This window comes from Anser anser, assembly GCF_964211835.1.
Source record: "Anser anser genome assembly, chromosome: 4".
NCBI classification, from domain to species: domain Eukaryota; kingdom Metazoa; phylum Chordata; class Aves; order Anseriformes; family Anatidae; genus Anser; species Anser anser.
Window position 1 is genome coordinate 66,460,803 of NC_139724.1, and position 21,070 is coordinate 66,481,872.

At 39.3% G+C, this 21,070-nt stretch overlaps 2 protein-coding genes across 2 annotated transcripts in view; one reads left to right on the top strand and one right to left on the bottom strand.

Moving 5' to 3' along the window:
- PPP2R2C (protein phosphatase 2 regulatory subunit Bgamma) overlaps nt 1–20,176 on the bottom strand; it is a 190,339-nt gene extending 170,163 nt beyond the window's left edge. Inside the window, 2 exon segments of the mRNA XM_083834463.1 lie at nt 19,225–19,308; nt 19,601–20,176. Of these exon segments, the coding sequence (XP_083690589.1) occupies nt 19,225–19,308; nt 19,601–19,616 (100 nt within the window). The 5' untranslated portion in view covers nt 19,617–20,176.
- A 722-nt stretch (nt 20,177–20,898) lies between these two features.
- Nucleotides 20,899–21,070, top strand: part of MAN2B2 (mannosidase alpha class 2B member 2) — a 31,254-nt gene continuing 31,082 nt past the window's right edge. Inside the window, exon 1 of the mRNA XM_083834457.1 lies at nt 20,899–21,046. The gene's annotated coding sequence lies outside the window, so the exon portion shown is untranslated. The remainder of the gene's footprint in view (nt 21,047–21,070) is intronic.

Consider the following 21,070-nt stretch of genomic DNA (forward strand, 5'->3'; position numbering starts at 1 on the left):
CCACAATACTGCATCTTTCGGATACTGAATAGTCCCTTTCCTTTGACTTGAGTAAAAATAAATTAATGAGTTTGCCATGATTGTTTCTAAGCCTCTTCTTTTTTGTTCAAGCACACGAGCACTGTATCCCTACCACAAGGAGTTCCCAATAGGTCCTCTAAAAGCTTTAAGTGTACTATTAAAAAATGCAGAATCTGTCAAGCAGACACAGCCAGAAAGTGAGGTTGTGTGTCATTTACAACAAGTTTCACTTACGAAAAATTATTAAACAAAATTAATAACAATATTTTATACATGAATCATCTGAATAAACCAGTAATTAGTTACCATATGTGGCACATATAGATTATCTCATTTTCGTTCATAAATAGCTCTTAGGGAAATCAATTTGCGAGGTCACCATCTAAGTCCTGAAACAATAAAACACAGGTAAAGTTCCAAAATTTTTGCTCCTTATGTGAAAGAAATGACCAACACAACCATCTCCTAATGTGAAACAAGCACACTACCTCTCTAAAATTATCCATCACTTTTACCGGAGGATAACTTAGACTTTCCTGAGTCTCCATGAAGTGAGTGCTGTACCACAGACACATTCGGCTTTGGACAATGATCTTGAGAATTCAGTGGTACCGTGGCCCTGGACTGGATATCTGCACGTGAGCCTGAGTTTAACATTTTTTATAATAGTTATTCTGAGGGAGTATCTCACAGCTTCAGCTCGACAATTGAGCTAGGCACTGCAGAAACATATCTGAAGACATAAACCTTCTCCAAGGGGATGATGGTACAAGTTAATTTTAAACTTCCCTAAAAGCTATTGTCAGGTATAAAATTAGAGGTTCAGAAAAAAGCAAAGACGCTTGATGTATTGTATCAATACACTTACCACAAGTCTAAATCCTGCTCTGTATTTAAATAGCATTTGAATACTTAGCTAAATGGAAAGCACTCAAATTATGAGCTACAGCTGTAAAAATAACAGCTGTTCTACTTATTCTTCCTTGAGGATCTGGCTAGATTAACACACATGTAACACTTATGATTTATTCATTGGTTTCTGAGTAGAAACATAAAGTAGCTAGACTGAACTATAAAAAACAGGTTAGTATAATTTCTCCTTTTAACATACTTAAGAAATAGCAATGTGATCCCTCTCAGCTTGCACAGGGCTTTTTTTCTCCTTTTAGAAAAGCTAATTTTTATACATGATTCAGTTTTCATCACACCAGTGATAGATTAGGACAGGAGAATACAGTCTGCAGCATTTTAAGAACGTCTTGATTCTCAGCTCCTAAATTCAAGTACTGTAAAATCTAAATACAAACTGAAAAAGTTATACCATCATCTGAACAGAAAGCTTTGGGCTTCTCTAAGCACACATTCTTTTAAGCTGTTAATTTAAAAATTAATACTGAAATCATTCAGGAGCCTGTTGATGCACTGAAGTGGTTACTACGAGGTTCTACAAGTGCAGTTCTTCCTTAATGCCCTCTTGGCCCATATGGACAAGCCTGAAAGCATCACATGCCTTTAATATCAACTAGATTAGCAAGACTTTGATAACTGCTGACAGACATTGCAGTTATGTGACATTTCTCAGTTTTTTACACTCGTGCTTACAATTGGAAGCAGAGGTGCGAGGCTTCTTTTTCAGTCTTATGTCTGCTAGAGATGTTTTCCATGAAAAAAGAACCCTTCCTTCTAAGCTGCTCTAAGGCAGGTGCAAACGGCTTCAGTGCACAGCAATTAAATCTCTCTTTCATTTGATTTCTGAAGTTCATTTGGCAAGAAAAAAAGTAAAATCAGCATTTCTCGAAGAGCTCTGATCCATTCTCTTGTCAGGTTGTAGGCAAGAGTTTTATGATCTCCCTGGCAAAGGCATGATGATTTTGGCTGATACTCAGAGATATCTGGCAAAGGCACCAAGGTTATTTTTTTTCTTGGAAGAGAATGATTTGCATCTCCTCATTCTATTGTTTGAGTTCATACAGGATCTCCAAATAAATATGTACTATCTACAAACTAGATTATTTACAGATTGGCCTCAAACAGATTCTAAAATCACATGCAATTTTCCCAGAGTCTTCTGCATGAAGCTATATAGTCCATATGTTCCCAATTTCAAAACAATCCCTATGGAAGTAAACATTTTTTATTAGGTTTTACTAGAACAACATTTCAAATAAATCTCAAGGTCACACCACAGTTGAGTTAAACATGTACCTTTCTAAACACATCAGAGGTTTTTTGTTTTTGTTTTTGTTTTGTTTTGTTTTTTAATTGGAAAAAGGCAACTAGGTAATCATAATGCAAGTTAGGCTGTGTCTACAAAGAGGTGATGCACAAGGTGTAGAACAGACTGCGGGATATGGGGGACTGCTCATCACCAGTTACACTATCAGCTGGCATTACAACAGAAGAAATTTTTAAGAATGGATTTTAGAATACCGGAAGGAAGCACAGAATTGCATTATGGATGAAAACTGTCCATTCAGAGTGAGCAACAGTTGTTGAATCAGCCCCAATTAAGCATGAGAATGTACAATTATAGTGAACAGGTGTACATGGAATAAAATAAATAAAATAAAATAAAGCATCTTAATACACTAAAAATGATGTGTATACACCTAGGTCTTTAAAGTAAACGAGCCAAATCCTTCCAGTTTTCCCTTAAACAAATTCCCAATAAAGCCAAGGACAGCTTACTTGTTCAGGCCCTTTGCTCCACGACTTGCAGCTTCCAGGACTGCTGCTCCCCACATGGGCTGCCCATAAAACCAAGATCTCTCGTACTGAAAGCAGCGTGAATATTGCATATGCATACAAGTTGTCTTTATGGAAGCAATTATTCCCTTGCTCAGTCACAAATTACTCCTTTAACACTCCATCACTGTGTCAGGGAACAGGCCTCCCTTTCCTCAGCCTCAATCCGAAAATTTGCTAGCAGGATATCAAAGCGACAGGTGACAGCTTTCCCCAGCAGAAGCTTTAATAATGCAATTGCACCGAGCACAACGTTTCCTACACTTTAATTTTATAAGCAACTCCCCTAGATAGTATAACAATGCTTTCCTAACTTTTATAGATGAAATTACACTAAAGCAAAACTGCAAAATCTCTATCTAGTCTGTTCATCCTCTACATATGATCTACAACTGAAAAGCATTTTAGAATAGAGCAGAACAGACCAGTTCAGCTGGCAGGGACCCACAAAGATCACCCAGTCCAACTGCCTGACCATTTCAGGGCTAACCAAAAGTATGTAAGACTATACTATATAACAGGACTGAAAGAAAGAGAATCAAAAAAAGAGTTTTACAGATTAACGTAAGATTTCAATAACAGGTAGAATTATAAGAGCTGCTATAAAGACTGTTCCTGAGTGGAGCTTGTTTGTTTTTTATATGAAAACAAATGTACAGCTCCCCAAAGGGCTGCTTTTTGTTGCGAACACCCTCACCTGGCTGATCTCTGATGCTGGACATTTTGGTACCAAGGATCAAGTGCTGTGGTACCCCAGTGACTGTGCCAAATAAGGAGGCATAAATGGCTCTGAGTTAGATGTGGCTAGAATTTTCCGTAAAGAATAAGGAATTTGCATTCTTACAAGGGTGTTACCTACATTCGTTACATATGGCTTTATTGAGCTGCCTGTAAAAAAAATCGTGTCTTCAAGAAATGTTTAAATATTTTATAGTCAGTTAAAATGTGCAATAGTTGTGGCCTTAGGCCTGCAGCTTCCATTTTCTGTACATATCACAAATATAAGTCTGCAGTAGCCTGCACCGTCAAAACTGTGCTTTCACAGGACTAACAATAATGAAAAGAAAACACGCTGACTGTTAAGTAGAAGTATCACTGTGATGGACTCATGAAAAGATAACATCCTCTACATGCCACCAGGGGAAAATGAAGGGGCTAGCTGAAATAACAGACACGGTTCTAATAGCAAATAAAAAATGAAAAAGACTGAAGAACAGGGAAGAATAAGGAATATTCTAAACATTTATTTATGTAATTCAGAAAAAACAAACAGCAAAAAAACCAAAACAAACAAAAAAAATGACTCAAGGAATACAAACATCTAACAATAGATAAGAACAAAGAAAACTGCAGTATCAAAAGATCTTTGTAGATCAAGCTTAGTTTGTTACAATTCTCTCTGAGTCTCTTACTCAAGACAGTGTTAAAAATAAGAGTTTATTAACCTATCTGTACCTACAGCACTAGAATGATAACCAGCTTAAATCCTGCACATCTGCTGCTTTATTTTCCCAGACTCTGAAGGACACCGAGCTTAAACTTTGCCATACCCTCACCTCTCACCAGTCAGATTCTCCTTCTATAGGTGATGGACTGTTACTTTGTCAAAAGCCAGGGCACTGCACCTGATCTAGGGAAACTGGAGAGAGAACATCTCCCAGCAGCTGCCCCAGCACAGCCTGGCAAAGGGCTGCAGAGGTAAAAGCAAGCGTGTCCCAAACTGCAGGCTGGGTTTCAGCACGTGGCTGTCATCCCAGCTCCTTCTATCAGCGCCCCTAATAATTAAATACACAACATGCCTGTCACGTTGTAAGTCATCTGAGCTGTAGCAATCACAATTCCTGTTTGAAAAACGTAAATCATGGTAACGCAACCTAAGGCCCCCCTGTACAGTCAGCAGCACAAACAGTCGCTCCGCCGCGCTCCGATGGTGACCTCCGAGACTTCAGGCAGAGCCGACTGCCCACTGACAAGTCTGGAAATATGGCATGACAAGCTCGACCATAAAAATAAAACAAACAGCCCTCCTGCTTTTATTACGTGTCATCTACTACCTGTATAAAAAATATCTGAAGCAATTCTCCTCTGGGAGGATCTGAAGAGCTGTGATTTAACAGATATTTCCCTGCTTTCAGAAAAGCAACTGTCTAGGCTCTGTGTCCCTGAATCCCACCCCAAAGAGGGGAACAAAGACAGCAGCTACCACTTCATGGTTTCAAGCAATACTTTATAACTGTTCCCTATAGAAAAACAGCTATCACCCCATCAGCAAGAATTGATATGAAAAGCCAGGTTTCTGCTCCTAATGAAGTCCATGAAAGTTTTACTATAGCATTCAGTAGGTTCTAAATTGACTCCCATTGGGATAAAAGTCATTTTTGAAGGATCTTTTCCTTAAAAAAAAAAAAAAAGAAAAAGAGAGAAGAAAAAAAGTGAAATAAGTATGCATTTCTGAAATATTAATTATCAGCCACCGTCAAGTACAACAGAACCTTGCTACTTCTTAATAATGACAGAGATACTCATGGAGTAATACAGAATTTTGCAAATTAGCAATTGAGTGAAAAAAAAAAAAACACAATAAGAAAGGAACACTAATTTAATAAATTTAGTTTAAACTCTTTATGCTACTTCATAATGTATCAGTCGATGTGCTATGTTGTATCTCAGCAATAGTAAATCTTCAGAACCATCACCTACATTCCCATATTATCTATTATCTACTCTCCATTGAGGAACAGAGGGAGAGCTGTGAAGTACAGCAAGCCATCCTCCTGAACCCAATAACAAGATTTTTATTTCTTACCTAAATCCAAAGACTCATATTTACTTTAGTTCTATCTTGCATTCAACTAGAAAGGAGCCCAAAACCTCAAGGCTGGAATGGAAGCTTAATTTTCACAAATGGAGACCGAGTTCAGATTTCCTATATTTTAAACTTTATTAGTCTACTCCAAAACATGATATATGAATTTGCATTTTTTAATATTATCACCACAGGTTCAATGCCACATCAAAATTATGACATAACATTATTACAGCTGAAATAGATCTCTGAAAATTCTCCCTCCCTCATTTACTTTTGCCTTTTATAGCAATTTGTAAGTATTTTGTCAAGACCTCCAGCACTTTTCATTTCACTTCTGCACATAATTGTTCCTCTGTATTTGTACAGAACTTCCAAGTTGCTTAAGCCAATTGGAGGAAAAAAAAAAAAGTGAAGATGAAAAACAAATTTTTTAATTAGCAAGACACTATACGGGAAGATATTGTACCTATAACTATTTCAACATATTTCTTTAATATATCCCTTTTCAGGCTAAATATTTTGGAAAGCCAAGCCATTCATCAAAAATACGCTGAATTTTGATGTGTTTAATTATGTACAGTGCCTCTCTTTCTTCCTTATACACACAACTCTTAAGAAGTCATTTACCATTTCAAATGCAAACAGCCAGAAATTAAGAAATGCCAAAATATGCATACCTCTGATTGGTACATGCTCTGTACCATCTGAAAATGTTTACCTTAATTTATTCAACGCTTGAGATGGATATAGCTCACTTAATGCCATACCTGCCGCTGTCTTCTCCACATTATTCAGCATGTGGCCCAATCCCTTATGGCTATTACATTGTTTGTATCTTTCTGTAAGGATAGATTTCCACTGACTTTAGTATTTACTCGGCAATTCAGCATCTCAATCTAGTCAAAACCTGTGATTAGATACAACACATATAAAAGTGTACTGACTCCTACCTTACATAGAAACCTCACTACAAGGGCAGTGATAAATTCCAGGTCTCAAAATGGTGATCGACATCTTTACTGACAACACGTCTTCCAAGTTGTGCAATAGAGCAGACCAGGCTCCCACAGAAGAGCCTGCTTCATTTCACTGCTCTGATTCATCTGCTCAACAGGGTGAAAACTAAAACTGCACTCATCAGATAGTTATTATACTACAATGCATACACACAGGGCATTTATATTAGGCTGCACCAGAAATTGCATGCTTGATATGGCAATTCTGAAGTTTTGCTTTAAAAGTATGCAAAGTTATAAAATTTTTAAGTTCTTAAAAAAGGAAACACAATTCCAATTAATTATTATTAGCCTCAATGGTTAAGAGGTGGTCAAACTTGGAAATGGTAAATATTACCCCGCAAAAGGAAGTGTCTGCTTCAAAGCAGAGGGCTGCCAACTCCTCTATAAAACTCGTATCAGTTAACAATTATAATTCAAACATCTTCCTGGTAATTTTGACTGGATGACAGCATAAATGATTACAGATAGATGTAAAATACTCTATATTCTCAAAATTTAAACTGAAAAATTGCAAAAACTTTTCTTATTTTTTTCCCAGCTAATTGTAATTGACAAAAATATGTATTTTCAAATGAAGAGAAATGACAAAAATCCCTAACAGATGGGACATGGCATACTCCGTACGAGCAACAACCAGAAAGCCCTCCCTGCCATTTACTAATGGCTACTAACAAGTGAAAGTCAAATCGTATCTCACACCTAACAGCCCATGACGCAAGCAGATGGTTTTAGTCCCACTGCGGAAGATTTTCTTCTCCGCTGAGAACACCGAGGTGACACGGCCATCCACTCTCATCAGAGTCCTCCGTTCCATTAGGAAATCCGCATCTCTGGGGCCGCACGTGCACACTGGAAGATACATGCTTGAGGAAAAACACGTGCATTAGGAGAGTTGCACCGACGGGATCTATCTAAAGAAAATGAGGTCCTGAGATCCCTGGCAGTATCAATAGAGCATTTCCCTTCCCTGGGCTCAAAAGCAGAGCGACATTGCATAAAATAACGATTCATCACTGCACCAAATTGTCCAGCAACACTGTTATTATCCACTGGTAATGAAACTAATGTAAACTTGGTGTTTCCTAGCCCCTCTCCCTACTTACATGTCACCATTTCCTAGCAATAGCTCAGTGTCAGGTGAATGCTTTGCTGTTTGCTGATACCCCTAATTGTCCCAGGACATTTCTTAGCTTCCACTGAAGTTTGCTCTTATCTATTTCAGTCCGGATATTAACTCCACAGTTACTATGGGTAAGAGGATAACCAGAAGAAAATAAAGCCATCCTTGTAACTATTCACACTTTACAAACGCCAAAAACCATTACACTGGAGCAAGAAATGTCAGGATGTTGGTGCAAGCTTATGACCCCAACTCTTGACCACAGGGTAGCCAGAATGTGCCTAATCTTTCTGCATGCACCTGTCAACAAATTTTTGAGCCATTGGCAATGTTTTGCTTTTAATTTTCAGATGGAGTTCAAACTTCAGTACATGAGCTCTCACAAGCAAACCTGCATCTCCTATCAACGAATAATTTTATTTTAAACAAGCCCGTGTACAAAAATACCCCTGCTGTTCATAACCAGCTTTTGAGCAGAAAAATAAAGGCTTTGGGAAGGCTGCAAAGTGCAGAGCAAATTCCCCTACCCCTGCCTTTGAGGTAGACTGCAACGGTCCCTGTAGGACCCTGCCTAGCAGAGATAAGAGACGCTGTCAAAACAGGTTTCCTGGAGCAGATTGCCTAACTATCCGGGAAGGGCAGATCCAAGGATTTCCCAAGGAGAGCATTTTCACATCCAATCAGCCTTTCAGCTCTGCCCAGACCGTCCGTAAAAGGGCTCAACTTGGAGGCTAATATGTGACAGAGGGCTGAGAAAAATCAGTTCAGTAGAAACTCGATGGAGTCCAAATTATTTTGAACTTTACTGAAGAGAAAATCTTATCATTAACCTTCTCTATCCTGTGTCACTTCCTATGTGTTTTTTTTCTAATGATTGGTGGGATACAGTTACATTGTGATGGATTTTATAAATAAATTAAGAGCTATTAGCATATGCCTCAGTCAAAGGAGATGTGGTTGATTAATAATAATAATAATAATAATAGTTCAACCCAACCTACAGACAACGAGAATGGGGTTTAATACATCTTCAGACATCACAGTCTGTCTCTATTGGCCTGATCCAAATGGTTCAAGTAAAATTATCATGGTTATAGTTCAGCCAACCAACTTCTGGAAATACTGGATGTATTTTTTATAAAATACTTTCTGTGTTAAGTATCTACCACACTTGAAATATTTACATACTTCTAATTTCAAAACAAGGACACATCCACCTGTTCACTAACTGCTAATAATGAAATTTCTGACGTGACCAAATCAAGAAACTGGCAGACCCAGCTGACAAACAAACAAAATCCGAATAAACATTGAAAAGAAATACATTCCATATGCTTTGGGATATTTTATAATGGAGCTTTACACCACGGGTGTGGTTGAATATCAGGATGCCGGACTACATGTGGACAAATATCTGGCTTCTTTTATCCTTGGTAGGTAAATGAATATACCTCATTAGGTGCTGTTCAGGAATAGGGCTAAATGAAGAGGAAAAAATAGAATCAGATAAGGAAGCAGGCCAGATTATATTTCACATTCAATATTACTTACTTTGAAATAAAGGAAAACTCTACAAAAAGGATAGATAGGAATATAATCAATGCATTGTTATGCCTTGCAAGACAGCAAAAAGGTACACTAATGCAACTGGCCTCTTTTCCTCAGTTTTTCATTACTGCACCATTTCCACAAAATACAAATAATTGTAGATACAAACCATGAATCCAAAAAACCTCTGGAAATTAAAATTTAGGGCTCTCCTAGCAACTGTATCTCACACACTTGCACACATGCAGTACTCTGTATGGTGTTTGGTGTGGGCTTTTGTGCTTTCACAGCAATGAGGTTGAATTATGGTTGCTGTGGGAACTATATCTTTGAATTTCTTGACTTGCGCTACCATCTCAACTAAATGTTACATTAACATAGGTGAGCATGTGCTGTTTTTTTTTTCCAGAAAAGGGAACCTATATGGATGGTTACATATTTAACTGTTCTTACCAAAGAAACAACACACGGCTGTGTCTGTCAAAGTACAGAGCTCTAATTGTGCTCACACTGCATACACAAGAAGTAAAACAGAGCCACATAAAACCTGTGAGTCAACTGTGGCAGAAAATAGCAGAAAAGTGATAATGTCACTAAAAGCTTGTTTTTGCAATCTTCCTAAATTTGTTCGACTTTTTAATTTCAGAGTTTGGGTACAGGCTTTCTCCCAGGGCTCTAGCAGAAGATATATATACATTTGTCATCTTCCTCGCAAGTGAGCACGAGTGTGACAGGGCTGTCACAGCCAGTATTGCCAACCCCAGTCAGCACAGGCATTGCTCTGGGTACGCTGAACATACAGCAAAAGGCGGTGATTTCTGCCATAAGAGTATTGAGGACTGACATTTGATGTGCAATATAGGTCACAAGCTGCTACAGTGGCACATGTCAGCACAGGAGAGAGGCACAGCCTCTCACTGCCACTGGAGATGTTCTTTAGTGGAGGTGAGCTGTCCCGCGGCAGAACCAAGAAACTCAAACTTCAATGTCACTTTCTTTGGTCCAAAATATTCTTTTTGCTGTTTCACCACTAGTACATTTTGTCTTTTGACACCACCAGGAAAAAGGGAGTCACACTTCTTCTTATTTTGGAATTGTCACCCAACAATTATGCCTCTAAAATCATCAGGTTAGACATTGCAGATACAAAGTAAATATTACAGCATTTTAAAATTGGAGTAAATTCTATTGCACAGTTGCTGCTTCCAAAAAAGTCAACGTCGGTATTACTCTTTAAGTAAGATTTTTATTTACCTTGGAGGAGCTTGGGGAGGGGGGGGGGGGAAATCAAGAAGCAAAACAACGTCACAAAGCTGCTGAGACACAGTGGCACATTTCTGAAGAGCATAAAGCAATGCTCAGCTGCTCTGCCAAGGCACTCAACGAGCCAGCAAGGTCTCATGAGCTTCCACTTACAAGAGGAAACACGAATGTCCCACCAGGGCAAGCTGGCGCAAAACGTCAAAGAAATCCAGGGAAAACAGCCAAAGTGAAACACAACTGGGCTCTCCTGGTGTGGAACAGAGGTGACAGCACACTTGAAAGTAACACCTTAGGAAACTTAAGAAAGTATCTGTTCAGATGGAAAATTTCAAGTTAAAAATAAATAAAATTTTAAAAAGTCACATTTTTTTCATATTGTAAGAGCATGAAAAATAAGAATTTAGCTTAAAATGTGAGTTCACAATTATCTTAAATTGCCTATGTCTCCTTTGCATAGCATTATGAAGGACTCCAAGTGAGGGCTTCTTTCAAATAAAATCTGAAGCATAGGGTATTTCCAGAGTAAATATTCAATTTCCAAGCAGTTTATAATGTTAACGCAAGACACTGTCAGAGAATCTTCAAAAATAAGAGTGATCTGATCAATAAAAACAGAGCCTTAATGTTAAAACTTTCAAAGATCTAGAAGATTACTCAATATGACAGACCTAACAAGAAACTATTAAGTGTTGCAAGAATAATACTTCTAGTGTTAGACTTGCAGCTTTAAAGATGCAGCTATTTAAGTCTAGTCATAACACAAGAAATTAGTCTGGCTACAAAGAGAAAGAAGATTACTATACTTTGTGTCTGCCAATGAAATTGTGGATAATTTTAGTTTCAGGGTTCCAAGACGACTATTAAACACAGTAATTAAGGTAGTTGTGTGAAATGGAAAGGCACGTCACTAACAATACAACTGTGCTAAGTAGTTTTACAAGTCACTTTCGAATGACACGTGCCCCCTCTGTAAGTACAGAAGGCAAGGCACTGGCCCCTCTTAGCATCAAGACTTAATTGTCTCTGAACCGAACGCATTGTCTTTAACTGCAATACCAAAATTGTTCCAACTGAAATAATGGAACTGCCTCTTGCATTATACTTCTGAATGTTTTCTGAAAGTTGCTTAATGCAATAGATGGAGAAAGATTTATGAGGTTAACATTTTACATATTCCTGCAACCATCCCAACTGTCAATGCTATTCACATGTGACATGAGCCTCTATAAAACGGGCTTGTAAATAAACGTAGCCGAAACACCTGGGAGTATGTGTGTTCTGGAAAGAAACTGTATTTTATGAAAGACTTAAAAACATACAAATAGGTCATCAGTTTTAAGAACATAAAAACAGGTCAATTTTTTCCATATTGCTAAATCTTTTTTATTTGAACCATTACAAACATACATAACGTGTAAAATATTATGTGTGTCAAATGAATAGTATTTATTCTAAAAATTCCTGGAGGAAAAAGAAGTCAAACACATATACATTGATCTAATTTAACTTTCTTTGATTTTTATATAAATCTCACATGAAGATAAGAAAGTGTGCATGTACGCGCATTTGTGGGGCAATAAAAAAACAACACAAAATTCTCAGAAGTATTTTACAATATAACTAAAAATAAGTCACAGAGTTCTTCATTTTGGTACATTTAAGTTTTGGAATACTGTACACAACTTCTTAATGTAACGTCTAAATACTCTAGCAGAACAGCTTGCATGTGTAACCTGAAGAGCACATGACGATACCACACAGAGGTATGGAAGGAATCCAGTGGTACCCTCCATGAAAGCAGCCATATTTCAAGATTTCTTTTTATTAAAAGGAAATCTGAAGCCAGCCAACAGCAGGACACTACCACATCCAGGAGTAGTCAATGTCGCTAACAAGAGAAACGCTTCATTCTCACCCTTCGGTGGCACTGCAAGGACATTTACCAGCTTGTATTTCTCTCCAGATAAAGAAGGCTCTATTGGCACCTCAAAACCCCCATGAAATTTATCAAGGTGATTGCCCACAAGAAGCACAGTGCTGCATTTACTCTTCTCGATGAAGAACAAAGACGAGTTTCATAATGCTGAGAGCATCTCCCATAGCTCTTAAGGACAAAACAGAGGGAACACAGAAATCAGGTGGAAGGAGACTCACCCGTTTCCCAGAACTCTAAGAATGAAATGAAGAAATGAAGTGCCACCACTGCATCAGTTCTTAACAGAAAATGCCCAACAATGAACCTGGAGGTACAAGAACTTTGACAAGTTATGTCATCATTATCGCACGTAGCAATCTAGAGCTCCACCACCAACTACCAAGACTGAGGGACAGCATGCATTAGTTTTGCTATTTTATTTACACATCACCATTTTCAAATCCTGTCTGCATCTGCTTACTGGGACAAACCAAAGAAACACCTCTCAAACAGAAAACAAAGCCCAAACCCAAGTACAATGTCCCATGAGCTGCCTACATCTCAAGTGCAGAAAGACGAAGGTCAGCCACCACGAAGTTCTCCCTTGGGTGCTACAGAAAACACATGTAAACACTGTAAACATCCACGGCACACTAGGCAGATAATCGATGTTTAGAAAGGACTCAGCACGTTAAGTAGATGAGACCTGCAGTCATTATATCAACTAAAGGTTTTACGGCTTTATGCTAATGCAGTATTTAAAGACAAACACTGAACTGATACTTGAAAACTGAAAGAAATCATAAGACTAAGCCTATAAGAAAATCCTTAGAAATAAGCAAGCGATGAACTGAGTGACAAAATAAGGCGTCACATGAAATCTCTGGATTCAGTCTTTCAAAAATAATAATAATAATCCATGAGGGTTTAAGACTTTATGTTCAAAACGGCTGGAACTTTATGAAGTAGCTCCCTCTTCTGGTTTACCAAACAATGGCAATCCAACGTAAATGTCAAGATGCAGAATTCAGCCTGGAAACAATACCTTTCGCCGTTTTTTGGCTTCGGTCCTGTATCATCAAGTGATCACACAGAGGATTAGGAAAATGTGAGCTGCTGCCCCTTATTTTGAATAAGGATTTCATAGCTGAGGACAGAAAAGCTTAAACATGCTGGGACAGAAAGGTCCAACCTCAACACACAGTACAACATAAAGCTGGTTGAACCCCCTGAATAGCTTGGTATCCTTGCAGACATTTTTTAATCAGACGGCACAAACACACAGAAGAAAAGAAATTCATTTCTCATTTTAAGCTCTCAGCATGTTACTAGATAAAATGCATTTCACTGCATTTTACAAAAAGAACATACAAATAACAATGTTAAGAACAGTTCACTTTCCTACCTATATGGCCTGCAATATGACTTCTGGATTCATATTTGTAGAACTTCATTTGCAACTTCTGGGTTACAATTCTTGAAATGGAACAATTTATATGTTTTTTTTTAATTTCTTTCAGCTTTGACATCTTCATACAGATCAACACAAATTGCCCAGTGGTTTCTGACTTGAACTGTTAGAGGAAGCTTGACTTCCACTGTTAGAGGAAGCTCGGTGAAGAGCTGGTTATTTTTCAGCATCCCAGATGTAGCTACAGGCAATCCTATACCCTTCAAATTGTTCATCACTATTGAAGCTGAATGTTTGACCAAATACAAAAACTAGTGTAAATGGCAAAGATGTGGCACCACTGAAATCAGTTTCCTTCATCAATGTTATTATTTATAACAAAATCATGGTATAAATTAAATTATTGTGTATTTCATGAGAAAGAGAGAGCATAAAGGATGTCCCTGTTAAATTCTGGGCTGGATAATTTGAAAGCTTCATGTTTGACTTGCTAATACCTGCATAATCAGGCACACAACAGCGTGATTTCATCTTTCATGATATGTATACCAAGTGCATCTTAGAGGATGCAGCCAACTGAAACACCCAAGGAAATTCTGATCGTTCAACCACAGATAAAACCGAAATTGCCAGGAGTTATTTGGATGGAGTTGAAAGGATCATATAAAATGGTAGGCCTTGGAGACCTGGAAATAGTGAGGGACAGAGGGAAAAGAGCTAAGATTTGCTGTGCGGGCACCTGCTGCAAATGGCAGACTTCCAGTGACACAGAGGGGAGACCCCTCTGCCAGACTCTGCAACAGTCAATGGGCTGAGACCCCCCACAACCCTCTTGGCAGAGAGAGGAGTTAAAGGGACAAAGAGAAAGTGAAACAAAAGCTGAGGAAATCAACAGAAAATAGAAAATGTGACCGAGTATGTAAGTGGAGATATTAAAATGGGGCAGACTGGAAGGAAAGTTTGTTACTAAGAGTTGTTAACTCTTAATAGAAAACATGCTCTAGCACCCGTATCAAGTTCCAATAGAAACAGTGTGAAAACAGAGATTTTATAAATCAGTTCAATTCAATCTTCTTCCTGTATTTCATTAATTTATTCCATAAAAATTAAACCAATTCTTATTCAAAATACAAAATTAGGTAACAGCAAGTGAGAAGTGTAAATAAGCCATTCAACTTTTCCTTTTTATAACAAGTGTATACACAAGTATATTTGAGTGTTTTATTGTCATTCAGTAAGTATTTTGTGTAGTAATCTACAGAACGTTTGAATGAAAGACTATTACAAAACCCATGTCACATATAAACAAAGACTCCGAAAACAATGAATGAAAATACCACAAAATGGACTACTGCTGTAGATAAGTATCATTATCAGCAAAGCTATCATATGAATAAACAGAGCCTCAATGTACCTCAAGTGCTTTGTCCGTAATGAGGAACTTTGCATATTGAAGCTAAGCATCTGATTCTCCGGCAACAGATCAAATACCCACATTTTCTTGTAAAAAATCATCTGCTGGGTCTGGTCTTACACAGCCACTTATAACATCATAACAAGAGCAAAGTATGATGGTAGCACTTTTCAGAAAGTGTGCAAGCTAACAGGATCCTAAACATAATCTGGGGTGAGAGGATGGTCTCACTGGTCCCTCCCAGAACTGTGGGGCACAGAAGAGGCATGGTTCAGATATGTACAACGCCAATTTGGACAGCTGGGTTCCCAGAACTGCAAAACATGTCCATCCAACTAAGGCCTCACAGAAATACATCCTCTCTCGGTGACCATACCTCAAAAGAAATGTTGACTAACTGTTAAGAGCTGCTACCATGCCTATTTATAAGAAACAAAGGAAAATTGGTTGTTTGGTTCAGCCAAAAGAGGACTGAAAGGCCAAAGCATCTACAGATGGAGACTTCCTATTTAATTGCACCTGACTAATGAAGACATGACTTGCAAGGACATTACTTCAATTGCAAGCCTGAGCAATTACATTGTCTTCCATGGAATTCATGGAATACTGGAAAAGACAATATTGAACCAAACCCAGACTTATTGGCTATGATTGAAAACTACAGAAAGCAATAAAATATTGCATGTAAACCCAACAATGATTAAATTCAAATTCATCACTTCCCAAGGCTTTGAGCTCCTTCAAAGAGTACATTATTCAAATGTATCTTTACAATAAAAATAGTGTTTTATCCATGTTATCTACTCAATGCATCTCTCCAAATTACTCAGGAAAAATAGAACAGTAGAATGGTCTAAGGCAAGTAACAGGAAAGTTCATATCACATGATTCACAAGGCACTAATGTTGTGGCTTTGAGTCACTTGAGAGCACAAACTTACAAAACAGGTTAAAAGAAAATTCAAACTGCAAATCAATTTCAACTTACCAGTCTCTGTCAAGTTATCTTTAAGACTGAAAACTAAAAATGTGAATTTTGACTCAATCTTTTCATTAGCCATATAGTCATTAGTAAATATAATGCCATCTACGACTTGTATAAAAACTGACAGTTTGGAGTTCACCTCTCAGAATATCTAAAACACTCTTTAACTTACACAAAGTTCTCAAGAAGTTAGTATGAATTGTAATTCAAAGCGAAGGGTCTGGAATAAGCACTCCTGCCATCAGTCCACTTGACAGTATGGGCAAACAGCACGAGATCTGGCTTTTCAGAAGTTCAAAGTACCAACTGCTCGATAGTATAGGTTTAGCTCCTACCAAATAAATCACATCCTTAATTCAATATTTCATTTTGCTAGCCTGTAGGTGGATACCCTCATACTGTTTCTCATGTAGCTTTTGTGAGGCTGCACTTAATGTGAGCAAAGTGCTTTGAGATCTTTAGCATGAATAAAATATATTTTGCATTTAGATGTTAATTATAGAAGTAGCAATATTTGAAATAGGGTTTTGTTTCAAAGCAGCAAGACTAAATCAAACATGAATATCTTGGCTTTGATTGTTATGTTTTACTTACTATGCTCTATTTTCCTTGCATTTGAAATATGCAATTTTGCATTTCTGTTATGTAAATGAATGTTTTTCATCTAACGTCTATTTTTGGAAAAAGAATCATTTTCTTTCCTAGTCCAAGACAGAAGTGTTGCTGAGCACAATTCTGGAGTCTAACTGACAGAGTCCTGTAATGCTATTGCACGCATTCAGTAACAAAAGCAGCAAGACATGCCCAGAGGACTCACTTAACTTGGAATATTAGTATATAAGTGGTTATATATTCAGATATGTATCTTGATAAACACTGAATTATATTTAATATAGATTTATATATATTTACTATAGAATATAGAGCAATCTGCACTGAAAGTCCTAAGAACAATCAATTATAAGCTAAAGGTTCTTTTTGCCTCTGTGTAATTTAAGCTATTTTAGAGGCAAATTTCAAGATAATAAAAGGTTTGGACTTTATCCAAAACTGTCATGCAAGAGGTCAAGTCACCTATCATAGTACTTCCTTTTATATGTTAAATGTGTTGTTTTTCACTTCTAAAAAGTGTGCCAATTATATTGCTGTATGTGTCCCTAGATATCAGTGGCACTTAGTAGATAACGTATTCTGGAAAATGGAAAAGAAGTAAAAAATGCATGCCATATATAAGCCTATTAACATAAATGGTGTTTACTACCTGCAGAGGATTTTGATTCTATGGTTTGTGTGACCAAATTATGGTGTTTCAGCCTGTCCCTTGTTCTCTGAAATTCACATATTCCTTGGCTGAGTAAGGAAGAGAAAGCATTTAAGATTTGCATTTAAGTCATGGAGTAAACTTGGGCATCCATAAATTGCCAGTGTTAAAGAAAACTGAAGTCAGGGTTAGCAAACCAATTTAAAAAATTGTGGTTGATTCTGTCATGTGGCAAAAAACAGCCCAATAAATCAAAGGAATACAACACCTGTTTAGAAGAAAATATTATACTCTCAAAGCAGTGCTGGAACACTGATATTTACCCAGACGAGTAAGGTTAAGAAGCATATCCCACTCACTCAAATCTTTAAATAAAATTAAATGCCAACCTAAAGCTTGTTTTCAACATTCTATGATGCCTGAGAAATGCTGTCACTCACTCATTACACTCCCTCACACGGATGTAATTTCCACCCCCACCTATCGTCATCACATCTGGTTTGGTATGCAGTTTCAGACAAAAAAAATAATCTAGGCACCAAATCACAACATATTTTGAGAAATATTCTAGTATACGTGTGTGTAATTATAGACAGCATTAAGTATATCTTCAAATATAAACCATCATTGAATCTTTTTGGGAAAAAAAAATAGCGTAAAGCCTTGTTAGAACTGTAGTTTATTAGTAGTACACTGGGGCTTAAATCACTTCTCTAAATACCAAAACACAAGATAACCCAAAACTTTGCATCCCACAGAATCACAGATAGCACGGCTGAAGATGACCTCAAACCATTAGTCTATCTACCAGCCCAACAGCAAGATCTGCAACTTTATCACCTCAACCAATGTTTGTGAAACAGACTTTAAATAACTCAAGTGAGTGAGATTTCGCTGTCTACCCACCCCACCTATTCCAGTGTTTCATCACTGGAAAGCTTTTCCTAACCTGACCCCAAACTATTACAGCATTTCACTTTCCTCCCTGCTGGGAAGTTTTTAAGTCTAGCTTGAACTTGTAATGCATTTACGCCCTTTCAAACAGTGAGGCACTCCCCTCAGAAGCGCATGGTAACAACAGACAAAAAAACTTTGAGACAAGGTCCTAGCTCCACTTAACTCACTGGAAACAAAACCAGTGGAGACGCTGAAATATGCCCTCTGACATTTGCAACACTGCATATAGGACATACTAGAAAATACAGGTTGACACTTAAGTTTGAAGCACACTGTGCATATTCAAAACCATACATGGTTCAGAGCCAGAGGGGAGGGTTTTTTGCCCTGGCACCCAAAGGCTGCTCCTTCTGTTTCCACAGAATATTCAAAAAGAAAACTTTCCAGGTTACCTCTTCAAAGTCAAGAAAACAAAAAGAAGGCAAGAAAACTTTCCACGTGTACTACACAGCCTCACTCGCACCAATAGCCACCAACGTCAAGGCCAAGAAGACTGTTGCCACCTAGGCCATGAGCGACAAACCCCAACATCTCCCAGAAGAAGACAACCAGCATGGACGCTTACACGAGGCTGGGGCACGCAAACCTCCAGCGGCCCCACTGCGATCGCCTCCTGCTCTGGCAGCACCTCCGCCACCCAAAGCCATCCCCGCGGGCTGCCATGTTGTGCCACGGCCAGCCTCGAGCCTGCCAGCCACCCATGGGTGGCGGGACATGGTGGTGGCCATGGGGTCGAGCCACAGCACCCCACACTCACCTTCGGAGACCTCAAACTCGGCCGCTCCATTGAGCTGGTAGAGGCACCAGTCAACCGTGCTGTTGTCGCCTGGGGGGCCGCCAACTGGAAGAGAAGGAGGAGGATCAAAGGCATGGTCAGTCTGGGGTACCCAGCGCCCACGGGGAGAGGGAAGAGGGGATGGGGCCATGGGGAGAGGGCTGAGGAAGGGACAACAGGCAGTGGGGTGGAGGAGAGAGGGCTGAGGACGGGTCAAGAGGCAGTGGGGTGGAGGAGAGAGGACGAGCCGCAGCAGTGGGGAGGAGGGCAAGGAGAGGTGGAGAGGGCAGCGAACGGAACAGAGGGATGGGGGGGGGGCTACAGCGAGCCGGGAGGAGGGAGAGCGTTAACGAAATACCCTGCTTTTGGGACATGTGTGCCGCCCTGCGGAAGGTGCCCAGTGCTCTGAACTGTTATTTTGCTTTGCTCCCAGCGCCGGTAGCTAGCTCGGGGCGCCTCCTCCTCCTCCCAGCGGAGCGGGCGGCGCAGGCAGCCGGCGCTGCCTCGGGGCGCTGAGGGAGCCGGGGGAGGGAGGACGGGCAGGAGGGAAGGCTCCGCCCGGAGCTCCGGGGGAAGGCGGCGCAGCCTCGCCAGGACCCGCCGCGGCCCCAACAGGTGCCAGCGGGCCCGGCAGGCCTGCGGGGAGCCCCCCTCAGCACGGCCGGCTGCCAGGCTGCCGCCCGCCCGCCTTCCTTCACCCCTCCTCCGTGCTCCCGTTTCAACTTCGGTCCCCGAGTTCCCCTTCAGGGCATCCCGCCGTGCCACACTTCTTCACTTCTTACCTGCCTTGGGCTGTGTAGCCTGTTAGGGATGAAGGCTGCACATGCCAGCTAACTTCTCAGGTTTTACGTACGCTAAAATCATTGCGAGGCTGGAGAGCGTTTCTCATCTTCCAGACTGTGGATCCGCAAGCTGTCTTCACAGCACGCATGAAAGGTAACTAAGAAAGCAAACCTTTTATCAAGTAAACCAAAGTGCTCTGTGGAGTGACACTTGCCTCCACTGGAAAATTATTAGGGGAGCAGAAAAATTTAAAGTGCTGAAACAGTCAGTTATAGCAAGCATACTTTATAAACGTCTTTATTCTTACAGACATCCACCCCAAAAACACCACAGGAGGGAAATCTAAAGGTATGTTAATTGTTCTGTACACCAGGTGGCTTTCTTGGCATTTTATTTAACACAAAGATTGTGACTTTCTAGCTTACAGCTGGCAGCATTGTGCCTACATCTGTCTTTTTGAGGCGACAGTGTCAGAGGCCCACATATACCATAGCTCATGTCAAAGAAAGCAAACACACTTTGTATTGGCAAATGAGAAAAGCTTAAGAAATAGTACAGGAAAACTATAATCAAGCCATGGTAAGAGATTAGGAGCACAAGAGAACAAAATATCAATGTAGGCAGCTGTCGTGACCCAATTACACTGGATCCTCCATTATCTTTGGTACAAATTCTAAGTGATATGCCAACATTCATTCCTTTTTGTAGCATGTGAAGACCCTCCTGATACCTTTAGACTTGTATGCACTTTCATAAGCTGTAGGTAGTTTGATTTGATTTTTACTAATGTAAGTATTTTATTCAAACAGGTATGTTCTTCTCTACTCTGTACAAGACAGTGTAATACTGTGGCCTGTGTGAAAGAGTAAGGAGGACAATTACATGTTCTGATGGAAATAGGTTTAGAACGGGAGTAACAGTCTGCAAACATTCTCAGCTACTTTAGCAGCAGAGCAAAATGCCAACGCTTAAGCTTTCCTGGGAAATTCACCTAAATTACAAGACCATAATGCCTTCTGAGGTAAAAGAACATCACTTCATTTAG